General features: G+C 49.1%; 1 protein-coding gene and 1 long non-coding RNA gene across 2 annotated transcripts in view; one reads left to right on the top strand and one right to left on the bottom strand.

Moving 5' to 3' along the window:
- The window catches only part of LOC139049060 (uncharacterized), a 286,618-nt gene that overhangs the window by 193,494 nt on the left and 75,580 nt on the right, over positions 1-17,544 (top strand). The gene's annotated exons all lie outside the window — the stretch shown is intronic.
- On the bottom strand, positions 12,361-15,953 carry LOC135910372 (cuticle protein 65-like). The gene is made up of 3 exons (XM_065442435.1): positions 15,799-15,953; positions 13,665-14,420; positions 12,361-12,545 (listed from the first exon to the last, which is right to left on the bottom strand). The coding sequence occupies exons 1-2, from the start codon at positions 15,802-15,804 to the stop codon at positions 13,677-13,679; spliced, it is 750 nt and encodes a 249-aa protein (XP_065298507.1). The 5' UTR covers positions 15,805-15,953; the 3' UTR covers positions 12,361-12,545; positions 13,665-13,676.

Here is a 17,544-nt window from a genome sequence, read left to right as displayed (position 1 = left end):
GGCGATTTTCCACGAGGACTCTTCGCGTGCTATTGAGAGTCAAACGACCCATGCGCAAATGTTGACTCTTGTTTTCTGACTCTACTCGCGTAAAAGTGGGTCTTCGGAAGAAAAAAGAGAGTCAAGTTGCCGTGACTCACTTTTTACTCTCTTTTTTCTTAGAGTGCACCCCCTACTTGGAGAACGCCCGTTATGGCTTTGTGCTGTGGTAGAGTAATCATCGTCATAATCAATGCACAGACACGCTTGCTGGCCGATCCCCCGCTGTGGACAGACGCCATCTATGGAAATCGGAACCACATTCAACACGCGGCTATCATCTGAAAGAGATGGTTGGCGTTAGCGTGACCACCCTTTCTTGACCGACCACCCGTATATTTACAGTCCCAATATTATGGGCGCTCTTGTTTATTCTGATTTTATTAGGCCATACTAGCCAACAGATGGTCGCCATTTGTTTATTATGATGACGGTTTCATACTGTGGTGCATGTACCCGCAACGGGAGAATTATAGCATTTCATTCGCGACTTCACGAAAGCTTTGCTAAGCATAGATTCCAGAATGTGCGTTGGATCCGACATATTGTGCCGTAGCAATATTCTTTTCTTTCAAGTTTGCGACGCCATCGTAGTTCATGGTGTGAGGGATTAGGGGCACTTCGCTGTAGGCGCGTCATCGTTTAGGATCCTGTTCAGGGCAGGGCATCTGTCGCAGAGGCTTTCATTACAGTGCCGTGTGTGCATGGAGAGCGTGCCAGACAGTTTCATATGGCTCAGAATATGCAGTATCGTGGCCTGCGTAAGGACTCTGTTAGTGATATTTTTGTCTGTGTTTGCATCATTTGCGCTTGCATCTGCTCCTACATGCCAATCATCCGAACTTGCAGTTCGTCAACTTCCTTTTTTGTCGTACGGGAAGCTGTCGTTCTTCGATGATTTCAAGGGCGCATAGCGATAGGGATGACTGTGCGAGATTAGTTGTTTGGAGAGCGGGGAACGGGAAGGTTTGCGACAAGGAAAAAAAAGATCATCACAGAAAGTACGAGTGGCGGTTCTTGGCACTATAACTACCTGCCCAATTGTGTTGTACAGGCAGTTCAGGTAGACGTAGTTCAGGTACAGGTAGTACACTAAAAAAAAAATTTCATGTGAGACACAGCTAGTCATGTTTACTAATGACCTGTTTTCATCTCTAGACCGAGGTTCTTCCATTGATTGTATCTTTTTAGACTTTGAAAAAGCTTTTGACAGAGTATGCCATCGTCTCTTTCTCCTGAAATTAAGCAGACTTAGCATTGACCCTTATTTACTTAAGTGGATTGAATGCTTTCTCTACAAACGCACTCAGTTCGTATCCGCCAACAATTCCGTTTCACCAACATGTTTCGTAACATCCGGTGTGCCACAAGGCTGACTTTGGGCCTCTATTTCTTATTTACATTAATGAGCTGCCGGAGAAATTGACGTCTAACACCTGTCTTTATGCTGATGACTGTTACTTATCGTGGAATAACTAACCCAGATGATTCCTTTTTACTCCAATCTGACCTTAACACCATTTCTTCATGGTGTAACCGGTGGTTAATAAAATTAAATGTCAACAAATGTAAAACGATCAAATTTTCTGTGCGATGCCTGGGCGATTGGTTTCCTCTTCATCTCGTTCCGATGTCTATTCCAGGCCTCCTCGTGCTTATCAGAATTGTCGCCGTCCATACTGCCGCCTCAACGGTGGTTGCGGCGCACGTGAGCTCTCCTTTTCAATCCTCTGACATGTTATCAGGCATACGACGCAGCTGGCGAAGCGAGCGGAGGCGAACGCAACGACGAGGAACGCGTGTGACGTCATGTGCCTCCTCGGAGCACGGTCACTGCGAAATTGCAAGTTCGCGGCCAGTAAGGTTTTCGCTTTAATATTTAGGCCGGAGCACCCTAAAGGAGGTCGCGAATAAGTGGTTGTCGTTGTCTGTTTTGTGGAGTAAGTCACGCTATTTTTTTTTCTGTTGTGCTTAGTGGCATATTGCCTGAGGTGGTGCTCGACGCTGGTAACTACAGAAGCCGAGCGGGGAGCAGGATAAATGTTTATTGGCGCGAACTTGTGCCCCACATAAACAAGAGGAACTAGTCCAGTAACAGCAGCATTTGCGCGAACGGGTGGTGGTCGACGAACGGAGAGCCATCGCTTCATGCTTGGCGGGCATTTAAAAGCTGTCGTTGAACATGCACAGAACTAACGTGGGGTGTCATGCGCGTTGTTCTGCCCGATACGATAGGTCGTAAAGTGTGAAGATGGTATCGTGGTAGGTTCGAGCGAGCGTTTACACGCGATAACGCTTTTCACTCCAAAATTAAGAGACACACGTGGTAATATTTAGTGAAGATTAGTTACCGACCTTGCAAGTATTAACTTTAAGACAGAACCTCCAATGAGAAAATTGTAGAGCATTCTCAGGTACATCTGATTCGGCACCTTCTAATTTCATACTTTTATGGTAATCGTTTTTCATGCTTCCCAGAGAAAGCCCGCTAAATGTGAGAAAAAAAAAAGAAAGCGCGTGACATGCTTTTCATTGCGATGCTCTCAAACGTATCGTGCGTGAATGAACGGCGCATTTAGCCTGGTGTGGTGCCGTGTCCGGTCATATAGCTATCATGAACCGCGGCGAGGAAGCCACATCACCGGCGTAAACCCTGCAGCCGACGCCTGCGTCGCAGCCCAGTCCCTTTTCAAACGGCAGAACGACCACATTGTAAAATAATTTACGCCCTTAAAAATGAAAAAGGGTGTAAATGTGTCTATAACTTACACCTTTAGGGTGTGATTTATACAACGGGCACCCTTGGATTGTGAGTTAGACACATTTACACCCTTTTTTTCCCTTTTAAGGCTGAAAATTATTTTACAGTGCAGGCGAAATGTGCTGTTCGCGAATCGCGACGCGCGAGCCGTCATGTCACGAGCTCCTTTTTCATACTTCGCGGGCTTTCCTTTACATGCAAAAAATTAATTATTACCTTGCAAGTAGGAAATTGTAAAAGCAGCTGAACTGAATATTTCATACAACGCTCTACAACCTTCTTATTGAAAGTTTCACCTTGAATACTCGAAATGTTGGTCAGTTATGCTTGGCTGATTATGTGAATACAACAAAAAAAAAACATGTTGTGTGACTTGCTTCATACAACAGCCGAAAACAGGCATTCGATAATGTTGGCCTGTATGTGTGCGTGAAAGTGACAGTTTTTAACGGCGCTGCTTCACTATCATGGCTCACCAACTAGCCCATCCGCATCTATTAAGCAACAAGTATTTAGCCGCACCCTCCCTGGAATGATTGAGCATTCTCTTAAATATTGGCTAAAATTAATCGGGACACCCTTGCATAAAACAGGCTATAGTCCTCCTATATAATGTCCGTTTAAATCTTTTTTTTTTTTACTAAGCTAAACGAACTTCAGTCTTCATAAGGAATTGTAGGCTCACGCAGGTGAATCACACTCTTGGCTTGCCCGACAGCATCGGTTGATGTCCTTCACCACCTCTTATCGTCCCACACTCAGCCTCGAACTGTGGAATGCCACTGGCACTGTGCTGTTAGAAAAGACAAAAAATCGTCCAGTCGTTTTGTTGGTCCTTTTTAATCACCTTTGGTCACGCTACTCGTTACCCCTAACCCGATTAATTTATCTTAAACGCTCGCGTGTCGGCAACACAGGCCACGTCGCCGTCGGGGCTTTTGCCAGACTTCTCGTTATCTCTCCTTGTCGGTGTTATCGCTCTCGCTGCAAATTAATGGCGCACGTCAATTCAAGGTCTAGCGGACACTGAGCTAATGGCGTTGGCGTGCGGCAAGCATTCCGCAAAGCACGAGCACTTAACCGCATGGCGAAATGGTCGTAAAAGCTGCATGTTGGAAATTCGATTTCACGACATTTGATTCGTCAGATTCAGCATCGTGAAAAGCGCACGGCCTGCAAAACAGGTTAGGAATTTCGCATTCTTCGGTGAGTTTTGTCAAGTTCACAGAATGTAGACGCCGTGCGAGAAGTCGCTACACTCTTCACTCTTAGAAAAATTTAAACCCTTTGCGGCGTATCTTATCCCACAACGATAATCGTCATCCGTGCTGCCCGCGTTTCCTTTCTTTAACGCTGCGAGCCCGGTACTTTCCAGTCATGAACGGTATGCGCCTTATAAGTGTGACGCAGCTTCTCGACAGGAAAGTAGCGAGAGCCGAGTTTTCAAGAAAGGAAACGCAAGCAAGGCGGATGACGATTATTGTTATGGGACAAATATACACCCCAAAGGGTGCAACCATTTTAAGAGTGTTGGACAAAGGTACACCCGCTAGGGGTGAATCTCTGCCACACAAGGATAATCGTCATCTGCCTTGCTTGCGTTTCCTTTCTTGAAAACGCCGCGCCCGCTACTTTCCCGTCGGGAATGCTATGTCATGGTGATAACGCCCATGCCGTTCGTTGCTGGGATGTACCGGGCTCGCCGCGTTAAAGAAAGAAAATGCGGACAAGACAGATGACGATTATCGTTGGTGTGGCAAAAGGGTGTAATTTTGCTTAAGAGTGTATACAGGAGTGTGACGTTTGGGAACGACTATTTCGTGCCTACCATACTTGTAAAGCACTTGTACAGCTACTTGAATACTGGCGTACAACAGAGAAAAACAGTGGCAGAAGCGAAACCGATGCACGACGACATACTGGCACCGAGACCACGCCGAGCGAGCTACCTCCCAACTCAATTTACTGAGATTCTTTACCCGTATTATTCAAACTTGCAGCGCATTCAGTAAACTGGAAAGTTGGGCTAGTTGGTGAGTGATCATCATACCTTGCTGGTGAAGCAGTGCATTGACACGGACACAGTGAAGACAAACAGGAAAAAACGACACTCGCTGCTTACATGGTTTCGAGCGCATGTCTAATGGAACTTGTTACAAGATGTACGCGGAACACTTTCAATCTCGGTATTTTCATCAGCAGTTTTGCTTTTGATGCACTGCCTTAAGCGCTTGCAAATGTGCGCGCAGTGTTTGAAGTGAGTGGTATAAACCTCCTTATTCAAAAGTGTCCTCAGTGGCTCCCTTCAGCCTGCGACCCCAAGGATTCGCTGGTCTCATACACTTTAGGTCAACATTGCGGAGAAAAATGTGAATTTTCTCGATAGCGTTCAACCTAGGGGATGTTTCTTTTTATGTTTTTAAATAAAGAAACTGGCTGCGTGCCTCTAGTGCATGTATATATAGTTTCGCGAAATTTTTTCAAAAAAAATTATTTATAAAAATGAGCTTAGCTGCAATTGCAATATACCGGAAATCGGTGGGCTTCTGTAAAACGTCAGCTGTTCTCTGGCCTTTATCGCACGGATTAATCGCGTGTCCGTGGGCCTACATGGCTAAATGTTAGTGAGTTCGTACCAGGACACTTCATTAAAAGCATGCTGTGTTACAATGCTTCGTACCTTGTATATGTTATCGTCGAGGTTTAATTGTGTTGTCATTGTGACTGAGTGCTCGTATCGTCTTTCGTTGAAGTACACTTTTTCTAAACAGATATTCATGTAGAACTGCATAGAACTTCTAGCACTAAATATTATGGAGCATTAGTACTGCGCACGTTGCGCATGCAATGGCGTTATGCGCACTGTTACAATCTCGACGGGGTGAGGTGGGTCTTCACCGCAGGAATCAGGAAACGACGACGAAGCCGGGCATTGTGATGATGAAAGAAAAGTAGAAAAGATTGTATTCACTTCATTGATACATGGATGTGACTCTCATCTGAGTCTCGAGCGGTTCTTTGTCTAACACGGGGGCCAGCACGGCCCTAAATAACCTCTGGCGGTCCTGTGGTCGTTGCCGTCTTCTTCCGGAGCCTGTCTTTCCCTTTGACCATCCTCGGTGTCATCTCGAGGAAAAGGGTGACGTCGTCTTGACCTTGTGGCCTGTCTTTCCCTTCGCCCATCCTTGTGTGTCAGCTCCGGGAGAAGGGTGACGCCGTTTCGTAGGAGAGGGCAAATATTTTGGCCTGGGGAAGCCCGTTTGAATGCTTCTCACACCTGACAGGTTGATCATAACAGCCCGTCCACCGCCACAGGAGGTCTCGAAGGGGCTGCAGTATCCAAGCGCCTCGAACAGGCCGGCAGACGAACAGGCCGCCGATCGTTCCAAGGCCCGCCTGGTGACACCTTCTGGAAATAAACCACGCCCAGCGCAAGGCAACAACAAACCGCGAGCACCCAAGCAACCACGAGAACTGCCAAGTTCACACGTTCTTCCATTAAAGCCTTATCAGTATCGTACCTGCAGCTCTTGCTCGAGATTTCTGAAAACTAACCGCGGAGAAAACCAGATTTTAGTGCGTATTTCAGCCAGCCTAATGCCTAACGTTTTTTGTGTTTCCTTTTTCCGAGAAAGCCACGTTTGTTCAGAGACAGAGAGCGCATTGAAACCCTGCACTAGCGTTAATACTAAATTCAAGACGGACAAACAAAATGCCTTCCAAGAAAAGCAAAGGGGCCCCTTACAACACGCAATAAACTTATCGATGAGCCTAATTCGACAATTATTACCTCTTAATGCGCACTCGATTGGATAGCTGTCCGAAGGCCTTCGGGCCTCGCCGAAGACAACAAAGGGCGCCAGGCATACGCGGCCCTCTGTCGTCGTCTGCCACTTTGTGTGCCCGCGCCTTGCTTTATCGTCCCTGAAAAAGAGGCCGTAAACGCGGGAAGAATTGCCAGCCTCCCTTTCTCCTCACTCTCGCTGCGTATTCTACTGCTGTGACAATCTGAGTGGTTCTGTTCGTACACGCATATATCCGCCCGGTGAACATTTCAGTCACACCCCTACTCGTGGAGACGCGTTCTGATTTGTTATTAGGTGACGCCTTCGTTTCTTCACCCGCCACAACGAGCCCTTTGAAGATCTGCGTGATGGCCTGTTCGCTTGTCTTACGGGCTGACATGTGGCGACTTTCGCTATTCTTTGCTGAGCCGAATACATGGCTCGCTTGATCTTGCGCTGCTTAACCAATTTTTTTTTCATGCCAGGTGATCGCCTAATGCGCCTCTGAAGTTCCCGAGCGTTGGGTTCCTGCACTGCTGGACTGCCCTGGCATTCTCCTCTCCTTTTGACGATTCTGGAAGGTCGCCCAAGTGCGGAGGTACGAGGGGATTTTTCAGCTCCTCCTTGAACCTTTTGGGACTGTTTAAACTGGTCTCGTCTCCGCAGGCAACGTCCTCCGGTATAGTCCTAGTTTCTGCTTTCACGACCTAATCTCTCCCTCCTTCCGTTGCGATTCCTTCAACAACCTTCGCCTGAAGAGCTTTCCGAATGTGTTAGTGCCAAATTATTCCTCTACTAGCCCTTGCTACGGTATTCTCACTGACCCGGATGCCTCCTCGCCAGCGCCTTTTTCCCTGACTTCACTAGCTATGTCTGTGCTTCATGAATGTCACTGTCACGAGGCATATTTTTGGCTTCGTTGCCGTGATTTACCCCATCCGCGATCTCTTGAGCTTCTGAGCGCGTGCGAGCTTGGACCGTATGGTCGCCAAAACTCAGTCCCTTCTTCTTCAACAGCACCTCCGAGTGATTTGAAAATAAGTAGAGATAGTGTTTCGGCAGATTTGGCGATACTGCTCCTTCAGTCAGCAATAGCCCAAGCGGCCCTTCAATCTTCATGCTGGCTACGGGCAAGCAAACACTATTCTTCTCGACTACCTGGCGGATCCACGCATATTCCCCGGTGCAATCCTCAGGTTTCACAAACCCAGGGTGGACAATGTTCATGGCCGCAGCTGAGTCACTATGTACATTACACGGCATTCCGTTCACTACTACGTCTCAAAGGTAGGGTTCTAAGAGGGTCAAGTTGTCATCGCTGCCTTTCACGAAAGGAAAAGTAATTCTAGGCTTCTGACAGCCGGTCGCAAGGTGTCCAGGCTCCTGGCAACTCAAACAGATGACCGCTTCACTAGCCTCAAACACTTTTTCTGTTTTTCTTTCGTCTTTTACTGCGGTGTTATTCTCTCCTGAATTACCGGGCTGCACGTCTTTTGTGCCACCTCCAGCTTTTTCGTGGTGAATGAGATGCTTGTTTTCCTCTTTGCTGAATTTAGTGAATGTCCTGACACGCGTTTTCTTGGATTCGCGACGTGAAGTGAATTCATCTGCTAGCACTGTAGCACGTTCGAAGACCTTTTCGCCCGACATATCTTGAATAAACATGCGCATCTCTTCGCCCAAGGACCCGTAGAACTGCTCCATGCAGATTAACTCAATAACCTTGTCATGATAATCGAACGCGTCTTCCACTTTTAGCCACTCAGTTAAATTAACTTTCAACTTATAAGCGAAATCTTGAAAAGATTCACCCGGCATTCTAGCTGTCTCCCAAAAACGACTATGGAAAGCCTCCGCTTAGATCCGATATTTCCTTAGCAACGCTACTTTTACTTTCTGAAAATTATCTGCGTCGTCTCTCGTTAGCCTTGCAATTATTTCCGCTGCTTCACCAGGAAGAATGCTCAGAATCTGTTGTGGCCAACTCTCTAGTGTCAACCCGTTTTTCTCGCAGATTCGTTCAAAAGTAACGAGAAACAATCCCATGTCATTGTTTACCTTGTACGACAGCATGAGATCCCTTATTTTTACTCCTGCTTCACCTGGACGTCTTTCACCTATTGAGATGTTATTCGTCGATTGCATGGCCAGCTCGTGTCTTGGCCAGATCCCGCTGCACGTCTAGTCCCTTTAGCTTTTGTTCGTGAGCGCTCTGTTCCTCTCGTTCCTTTCTTTGTGCACCTTCCTGTTGATCAGCTCTCTGCCTTTCTTCTACAGCAATTTGATCAGCCTTCTGCATTTCCTCTGCAGCTCTTTTTTTCAGCTTTCTCAGCTCTTTGCTTTCTTCTGCGGGTTTTTGTTCAGCTGGCTCAGCCCGTTTCTCTGTTTCTTCCCATGCTTCAGAAGTTTCGTCCTCAAGAGTCCCACACTTCTCAATAGCCTCAATAAGCTGCGGCCTTTTCTGACTTTTCCCGACCTCAATTCCCAGCTCTTCACATTGTAGTAACCACTCTGGCTTTTTCCGCTTGCTTACATCCATGGTTAATCCCGAACGAGGACTTTCTTACTCTGCTGTGACGTCAGGAAGCTTTCAACAGGAGCCTGTACGTACAAAACTAATTTCCAGTTTTAGAAAACACACGAGCCATAGCTTGGCAAATTCTCAAGTAAAGTCAAGCGCTCACCATTCTTCTGAAGCCATGACGAATGCTGAAGTATCCCGTCGCTGCCAACCAGTTGTTACAACCTCGGCTGGGTGAGGTGGGTCTTCACCGCAGGAATCAGGAAACGACGATGAAGCCGGGCGTCGTGATGATGAAAAAGAAATCGAAAAGATTGTATATTCACTTCATTGGTACATATATGCGGCTCTCATCTGAGACTCGAGTGGTTCCTTTTTTAATACGGAGGCCAGCATGGCATTAAAAACCCCTGGTGGTCCTGTGGTCGTTGCCGTCTTCTTCCGGAGCCTGTCTTTCCCTTTGTCCATCCTTGGTGTCAGCTTGGGGAAAAGGGTGACGAAGTCTTGACCTTCGGTTTCTTCTTATGCCCTTTTGTGTCAGCTCGGGGAAAAGGGTGACGAAGTCTTGACCTTCAGTTACTTCTGTCCGTTTGCGTCAGCTCGGGGAAAAGGGTGACGAAGTCTTGGCCTTCGGTTTCTTCTATCTTTTTGTGTTAGGTCGTGGAGAACGGGTTGGCGTCGTTTTGACCTTGTCGCCTGTCTTTCTTTTTGGCATCGTTGTTGTCACCCAGGGGAAAAGGGTGACGTCGCCTTGACCTTCGGTTTCTTCTATCCTTTTGTGTCAGCTCGTGGAGAACGGGGTGGCGCCGTTTTGACCTTGTGGCATGTCTTCCCCTTCCCCCATCCTTTTGTGTCATCACGGGAAAAATGGTGACGCCGTTTCGGAGAAGAGGGCAGTTATGTTGACGTGGGGAAGCGCGTTTGAATGCTTCTCACATCTGACAGGTCGATCATAACAGCGCATGCGAGCGCTGTGTTCCTGCCGATTGCGCATGCGCAGAGAGGAACTTAATGCCATGTATGCGCGCGCATCGTATTATTGCTTGCGTACGATCGCAATGTTTTCTTTTTACAAAATTGCAGCGTCAAGACAATTATCAACAATGCGGCTCTACTTTCCGGTGACTTCTGATCTTGTTCACATGCGCGGGCTTCTCCCGTATTAAGTAAATTCGGGATTTTGCCGTGCCGAAACTTCAGGGTGAGTTATGAGGCACATTATAGGGCAGACTCCAAGTTAGCTTTTACCTCCTGGATTGTTTTCCTGAATGCACCCAAAGCACCATGCAAGAGTGCATTTGCATTCTGCCCCCAAAGGAATACTGCCGCAGCTGTCGGGATTCGAACCCACGAGCTCGTGCTCGGAAGCGAGACGCCTTAACTTCGTGGTCACTGCGGCGGGTGTCCCGTGTTCTAAAAGCGCTTTCGCAACGCCTGCCACCTTATTCCGTAAAGTGCTCGCGTGCATCGTAGCCGGCTGTCATGGACGCTATGAAAAAACTCCATTAGCGGAACAGCTCTGTTGCAGTTTAACCTTGCGTTGCTACCCCCGTCATCGCTTAGTCCGACCTTCCCGGGAGTCGCTTGTGGAAGGAGGAGGAATGGTAGAGAAAGAAAAAAAAGAATCTCGATAACTCGATGCCTCGGGCGGATTGGACTAATAGGTCGGCGCTGGGAAGGGTGGGGCTCGGCCACGCCGAGACGACATCGAGTAAGCGTCTTTGCGAGGAGATTGAAACGAGGTGTAGCGGCTTGCCCGTGAATGCATGGCATGACGTAAGCGAACTCTAACCCAAAGGTGGGTGCTGCCACTATGCGGAGATGCTTCGCAACAATGAATTCCCAGCTAGAGCGAACGTGTTCATATACCCTAATCAAGGAATGTCCACAGCTTGATCCGTTCGTGAAATTCGAAAGAAACACGCAGGAAACAGCAAGCGCAGCATTTCTAATCTCCCGAGGAGCATTCCTCGTCGACACTTGCGTGGCGCCCCTCCAGGACCCCTTATATCATAATATAGGATAAGAAAACTCAACAGTTTCTGCCTGCAAATCATAGTGACTTCTGACTAATCAAGATGATAGTGATGGTGATGTCATAAGAAGAAAGGAGGCTCACTTGTCGAGGCAGGTAATGGTATCAGAGGGATTCATAATATGGAGAAATATATGTCGTGAGAAATAAGTGACCTTATCTACCTGTATATTGTTCTGGAGATAGATCCAGTTCACCACACCCCTGGCTGATTGCTCGGGTGCTGCGGTTACCTTGTGCACTCCGCACGTACAGTCGCCTTAGTGTATATTCATGCTAACCTGACATTCCAAAGTTGTGCACAATAAAGTCCTCCAAATCTCAGCTTGTTCAGGTATCATCACAAGTACCACGGACACTTCTCCAGTGTGATATACTATCTGGCCACCCAGGGTCAAAGTAGCCTTATTTATGACTGAGTTCACCTTTTTCTAATGTATCGTCTTTCTACACAAATTTTCAGCATACTACGCCCTCACATGCTGTGCGTTGTATTGGGTGTGAAGATTGCGCAATTCTTACATTGCCTAGCTCAAAAAATGTCATCCGTGATGAGAACGAACCTGAGTTGCGTAAGGGCCTTCGAAGCTTCTGCAACGCCACCCATCAACCTTTGTATAGAGTCTGGCTGAAAGCGTTTCTTTTAAGCGGTAATAGGAGGGTTCTATTGGCACCAGCCAAAAAGAACTCGCCATTATTATTGTCATGGAGCATCATGGTTTGACGCGCTCCCTGGAAGCAAATATTTTTATGGGGGCGTCATTGGTCAATTTGTGGACGTACTCATATTGTATTATAACCGCAAAAACCACAACGCCAACTAAAATGGCGTTCCGTGTGCTTACGTGTGCTCCAAACGGAAGCACAAGGAAGACTGCAGTGAACAAGGCTTTCTTGTTGAAACCGAAACGTCTAACCCCTTCGACAACACGATTGTGATCGGCGTTCCCTTATGTGCATTTCTAATATGAATCTACTTGCAGACCAGACAAGATGTCTTCTAATTATTGGTGTCGCTCAGTAGTGTGTTCGTCTTCGCCAGATAGTTGTAGCAACTTGGTGCAAAGATTGTGGCGTCAGGCATGCCTAGCATGTCTACGAAATGTGATGCACGACACCTGTCGATATCAATTGGCGTGCCAAACCTGACGAGACTCTGGTAGTATTTGCAAAGAAAAAAAAGAAATAAAAAGGACTTGACAACGAGAACGTAGACGTGTACGTTGACATGAGAACATTTATACATTTGATGGGGTTTCGCGACATGGCCGCTCTCCCGGACGGCTTGCGATGCCTCAAGACTTGGGAGATATTCTGGCGAAACCGCGGACGCCGGTGCTGATGGAACTACCGAAGTCTTGGGAACATCCGGGAGCCCGGTGGTAGAATACCGCGGTGTTGGTTCTGAAAAAAAAAGCACAAGAGAAAAGGTGTCACTCCAGAAGACTAGTATCACGACGGCATGAAACTGCGATCTTATTCGAACATTTCAAGGAAAGCTGATCGGTTTGATTTGGTTTGGTTTGGGTTTCCTCGGCTGCTGCGGATTCGGCACACTTCATTTTTTTTCTTGATCGCGTGTTTCTGTACGTTTTATGGCGGATCGAGGTTCCATTCTACATATGAGTAGTCAGTAAAGAAACTGCTAAGTCATGTGTGAGGTTAGAAAGTAAAAGACCCGAAAGCTGCCCTGTCAAGAAAGAGTACTGCAACCCGCAGTATCCTGAGCCATGACCTAGCTGCCGGGAAATCCGTGTGTAATCCACCCGTTCTCTTAAGGTGTAGATCACTGGCAAAACGATGAGGTCACTTGTTTAACATATCCAGTTGCTGTACAACGACACTGCTATTCTGCGTGTTGGTTCCTGAAGAGTTACGAGATTTGCGTTGGCGCCAGAAGAAAGCTTTGGTCATTGTGATATCCCCGACGGAATAATGATTTAGGCTTGCACCATCGATCTATGTAACACTGAGAAGAAAATGTGCAGATGTGAAGTATTCGCGGAAGTTGAACGGTGCTATTCACTTGGGCCGCAGTATAATTGCATCCGTTCAGGGAAAATCAGACTACGGGGGGGGGGGGGGGGGCAGCGTCAGCGCGGCTTGAGAAAGAGCAAGCGAAGCACACGAAGTTGAAAGATGCCAAAAGGAGCAATTCCTCGTAGTTTAATTACTACCGAGACGCGTTCACTTTCTTCTTCTTCTGCCAGGGTGCGCTTATGTTGCAAGAAACACGATTCGACTAGCCCTGAGCTACGTTAAGTGCGTCCTTGACGCAGCAACGGTTCCCGTAGTTGCGATCGCTCGTAAGATACTCTCAGTTGGCTACGCTCCACACAAACCGTTGCGTTGGCTAGCTGGGCAAAGATGAATGAGATCTTTTAGGTAATTGGGTACAAAAAAAGCGGAAGCAGTGCCTAGTAATTACGCACCGACTTTCGGCGTGCACTTGGTTATCCGCGCAATCATTACACTCCATATAGGTTCCATGGCATGGGCCAGCTGAATTGCTCATTCACCTACCATTCCAGTAGTTTACTTCTTCTTGTAGAGGGCGTAGGCGTGTCCTCCGAGGCCGTAGTGGTATCCGCCAAGGCCATAGCCGTAGCCGAGGCCGTAGCCGTGGCCGTGGTATCCGAGACCGTAGCTGAGGCCGTGTCCGTAGCCGAGGCCACCGTAGCCATAGCCGAGGCCAAAGCCTCCAACGGCAACAGCGGGAGCAGCGGCGACGGTGGCGACGGCCGGGGCAGCGACGACCGCGGGAGCGGCGTGAACGACCGTGCGGGCTACAGCGACCGGAGCGGCCACTGCCACGGGGCGGGCTACAGCGACCGGAGCGGCCACTGCCACGGGGCGGGCTACAGCGACTGGAGCGGCGACGGCCACGGGCGCGGCGTGAATGACGGGAGCTGCGTGGAACACAGGACGAGCGACGGCGACGGGGGCGGCTACAGCGACCGGACGGGCGACGGCCACGGCAGGAGCATGGTGGACGACTGCGGCCGGAGCGGCGGCGTAGGCACCACCGAAGACGTGGCCGAGGCCGGTGTAGCCGTAACCGAGACCGTAGTGGCCGAGACCGTGGTATCCGAGACCATATCCGGCACCGTAGCCGAGGCCGTAGTGTCCGAGGCCGTAGCCGAGACCGTAGTGGCCGACACCGTAGCCTAGGCCGTAGTGGCCGAGGCCGTGGCCGTAGCCGTGGCCGTAGCCATAGCCGAGGCCGCCGACGTATCCACCGAGGCAGGTGGCGACGAGGCCGAGGAAGATGGCAAGCTTCTGCAAGGTGTCATCGGGGGAAGGGAAGACATTAGTCAGAAGTTTAAAATGTGACAGAGTTTATAAGTCGTACAAACTTTGCCAATGAACATGAATGGCGAAGTTCGTAATTTACAAAATTCTGACACCTAATTGGCCCTTCCTCAAGCGCTGCGAATAAGACGCGTATTTGAGTGCAGCTTCCGTTGCAGATTTTCATTGTGCGCCCGGCATCACACCCAAAGTATCACCGTTGGTAACAGTCAAAACTCGATGCGAAAGTTTGGTTCAGTAGTGACTGCAGTTAAGGGACCATGGTTATGAAGTGATTAGATCTTTTTTACCAAATAGAAACTGTAGTAACGTTTTCTAGACTGCCCCAGATCACCTACTGATGTGGGCTTCGCCATTTTCCAAAAACTACCTGCACCGAAATATATGGGTCCGAAATGTATCCTCTGCAGAGGAGGTTACGAATGTGTAATTCCGATGTATTTTGGCATCTGGATATTCGACATTGCCCTAGGTGGGTTCCAGTGATATGCCAGCCACACCTCTGGATTTGTACTCATTAAGGCATTCGCTAAGTCTCCTCTTCGACCAAGTTCTTTTGGACGAACAGTGCAGCGCAAGAAGCGAGCTCAGCGTTTCGGTTGGTCGCCGGACACTCATATATTCGAATAACCTTGTTTGCAGAAGATCGTCGCGCTGCGTGCTACATTGCTGAAGCATCTTCATCTCCCAACGATCCTGAGAAAGTTGAAGTCGCACCATTCTAATCCGTCGGGGCAGAACGGCAGCCTCCGACGAAGTCACCAATGAAAACTTAGAAGAGAAAGTTGAGACTGCGGTTGAGTGGAAATACCTAATTCTCTCCTACAGCTCCGGTAGGGCTCTTACAATTTAATTCCATGGGAACCGTTCTCTGCTGAGAACGTTGTCTACCATATCAACTCATTACCGCGCCAGTCATTACCCCTTTCTTAAGTAAAGCTAGCGCTTAAATTTGTTGCATCAGTGGTAAGTTACGTTCCGACGCCTCGGAGCCGTGGAAGACCAACATGATCTCGCAGCTATGGTTGAGTCGAACCTGGCGCTTTGGTGGCTCTGGCAGCCGACTCTGAACATCGAATGCTTGCTGCAGTCTTTGTTTTCCCGGAACTTTCTCCTCTGCCCATCTCGACTGTTTGCCTCACCGCTGGTTACGCTGCAGAGCCAAGCCTAACGCTAAAGATTCGGAAAATCTTCTGGGCCCGGGCGCTCCCGGTCGCGGTACCGGTACATCCCCGAAGCACCGTCGCAGAAGAGGATAACGAGCCGCGACGTTATAATCCAAAGCGGGCACGGACGCTGGCCTCCGACAGACCGAGGCCCTGGAGGGTCAGGTGGCACAACTTACCAGCATGATTGTTGTGGGTGCGGTTGAGTCGAGAGACCGAATGTGCCTGTCCTGTCCGGTGGCTTCGTCGGGTGCTTATATACGCCCCGGTCCCCTGGGGGGGGGGGGGGGGGGGGGGGTACCTTTCGCTGCCCCCTTGCGCGCGTTGATCGGAGGGCCTCACCCTTCGAGCCTCCTCGCTTCCTTGGCAGCAGGAGGGGCGAGGAGGACGCGGGGCGCGCGAAGGGTGACCGTACCCACGCGTGCTCGCAGGCACCTTGAGTTTGGCCCGGACAAAAGGCGGAACCCGCGGCGGTAACGTTTTGACATTGCGCAACGATGAACGTTTTCTCGGCTTTTCCTATCTCTGCGTGGATACTGCTGGGGGCCCGAAACGTCACTCTTCCCCAGCGCGCTCGCGGCATGAGAGCGGGTGGTTTGATATGCCTTTCGCCTTGTCGTCGCTGCCGGCCCGCGCTCTTGAAAGTGGGTTATCGAAGCGGCGGATCGGCGTCGGTATCGTTTGTGCGTCCGCACCTCGCGTGAGGAGGAGGGGAGGGGCGGTGTTCTTTAAGCGTGACTCGTTTGCGGTCGTTACTATAAGCTTCCGCCGCACTTTCCGTCGAAGACCAAAGGGATGCGGGTGTCAATGGCAGTGAGAGAAGGGTTGACGGAGAAGGAGCAGGAGGATGTTCACATTTTGAACGATTTGGTCCGGCGCCTGTTTCTTTTCTCTCTCTCTCTCTCTCAGCCGTCCATGTCGCGTCCGAAACCAAATCGACTCGATAGCCCGCTTCTTCGTCAGGGTGGTACCGGTGGGAAAGATTTTCTTTTCCGCGCGCGCCAAATTTCATCGCTTCGCGATTGCCATCGAGACGAGATCGTGCCCGGCATAGCAGACGAAATCGCTCATCGTCGGAATAACAGACACGAAATGCTTCTTTGCTTGCGCGCTCTACCATTTGTGTTTTTTTTTCTCTCGTTCGATCTGAACAGATTCCTAGTTCGCGCTTTCCGCTCACCCTGTAGATAACGGGCCAAATCGTCAAACATGATGCATCCCGTATTCGTTACCTTCTCGTCCTTCTTCGTTCAAACGAACTACCTCACATCGCTCCTTCGAGCGATCGAAGGGGTTGCCACCACGTGGCGCGATATTAATTCGGAGCCATTGCGGCGCGCCGGGTGGAGGTCTCGCCTGTATTGGTGCCAGGGAAAGCTGGCGCTTCGGGCAGCGCGACTTCGAAAAACATATCTAGGAAGTGGATTTGGAATAGGCAATGTGATGGATGTTTTTTCACTTACTGGAAAGAGTAGATAGCGGAAGCGCCACAAATATGGCATTACCAATAATACGTGTGTGTGTGTGTGTGTGTGTGTGTGCGTGTGTGTGTGCGTGTGCGTGTGTGTGTGCGTTCGAAAGTCAAACAGAATTTACCAAACATATCTGGAAAGTGCTACGCAATCACAGCGCCCTATGTCACTCAATTTTGCTTGTTTTTGTAAACATCTGCGACTGGATGAAAAAGTGGGGGAAGTCGACCCCGTGCGTGGGCGATAACTATTTCCAATGCTATCCTGAAGCATGCCGGTAATTTCTAACATTGTCGCTCGTGCTATAGTGCTGGTGCTGGCCTGTTGTTTTTACTCTTTGGTTTACAGACGTTTTTTTTTTCTGTGTTTCTTTTTGCGAACAAATTCAAGACGCCTCCTCTGAAGCTAAAGGTAGTTTCGCGCTACCGCACAAGCATAGTTTACTAATACGGC

Source organism: Dermacentor albipictus, chromosome 8 (assembly GCF_038994185.2).
Source record: "Dermacentor albipictus isolate Rhodes 1998 colony chromosome 8, USDA_Dalb.pri_finalv2, whole genome shotgun sequence".
Taxonomy (NCBI): domain Eukaryota; kingdom Metazoa; phylum Arthropoda; class Arachnida; order Ixodida; family Ixodidae; genus Dermacentor; species Dermacentor albipictus.
The sequence above is the reverse complement of the archived record's forward strand: the minus strand, read 5'-3'. Positions and strand labels throughout refer to the sequence as shown.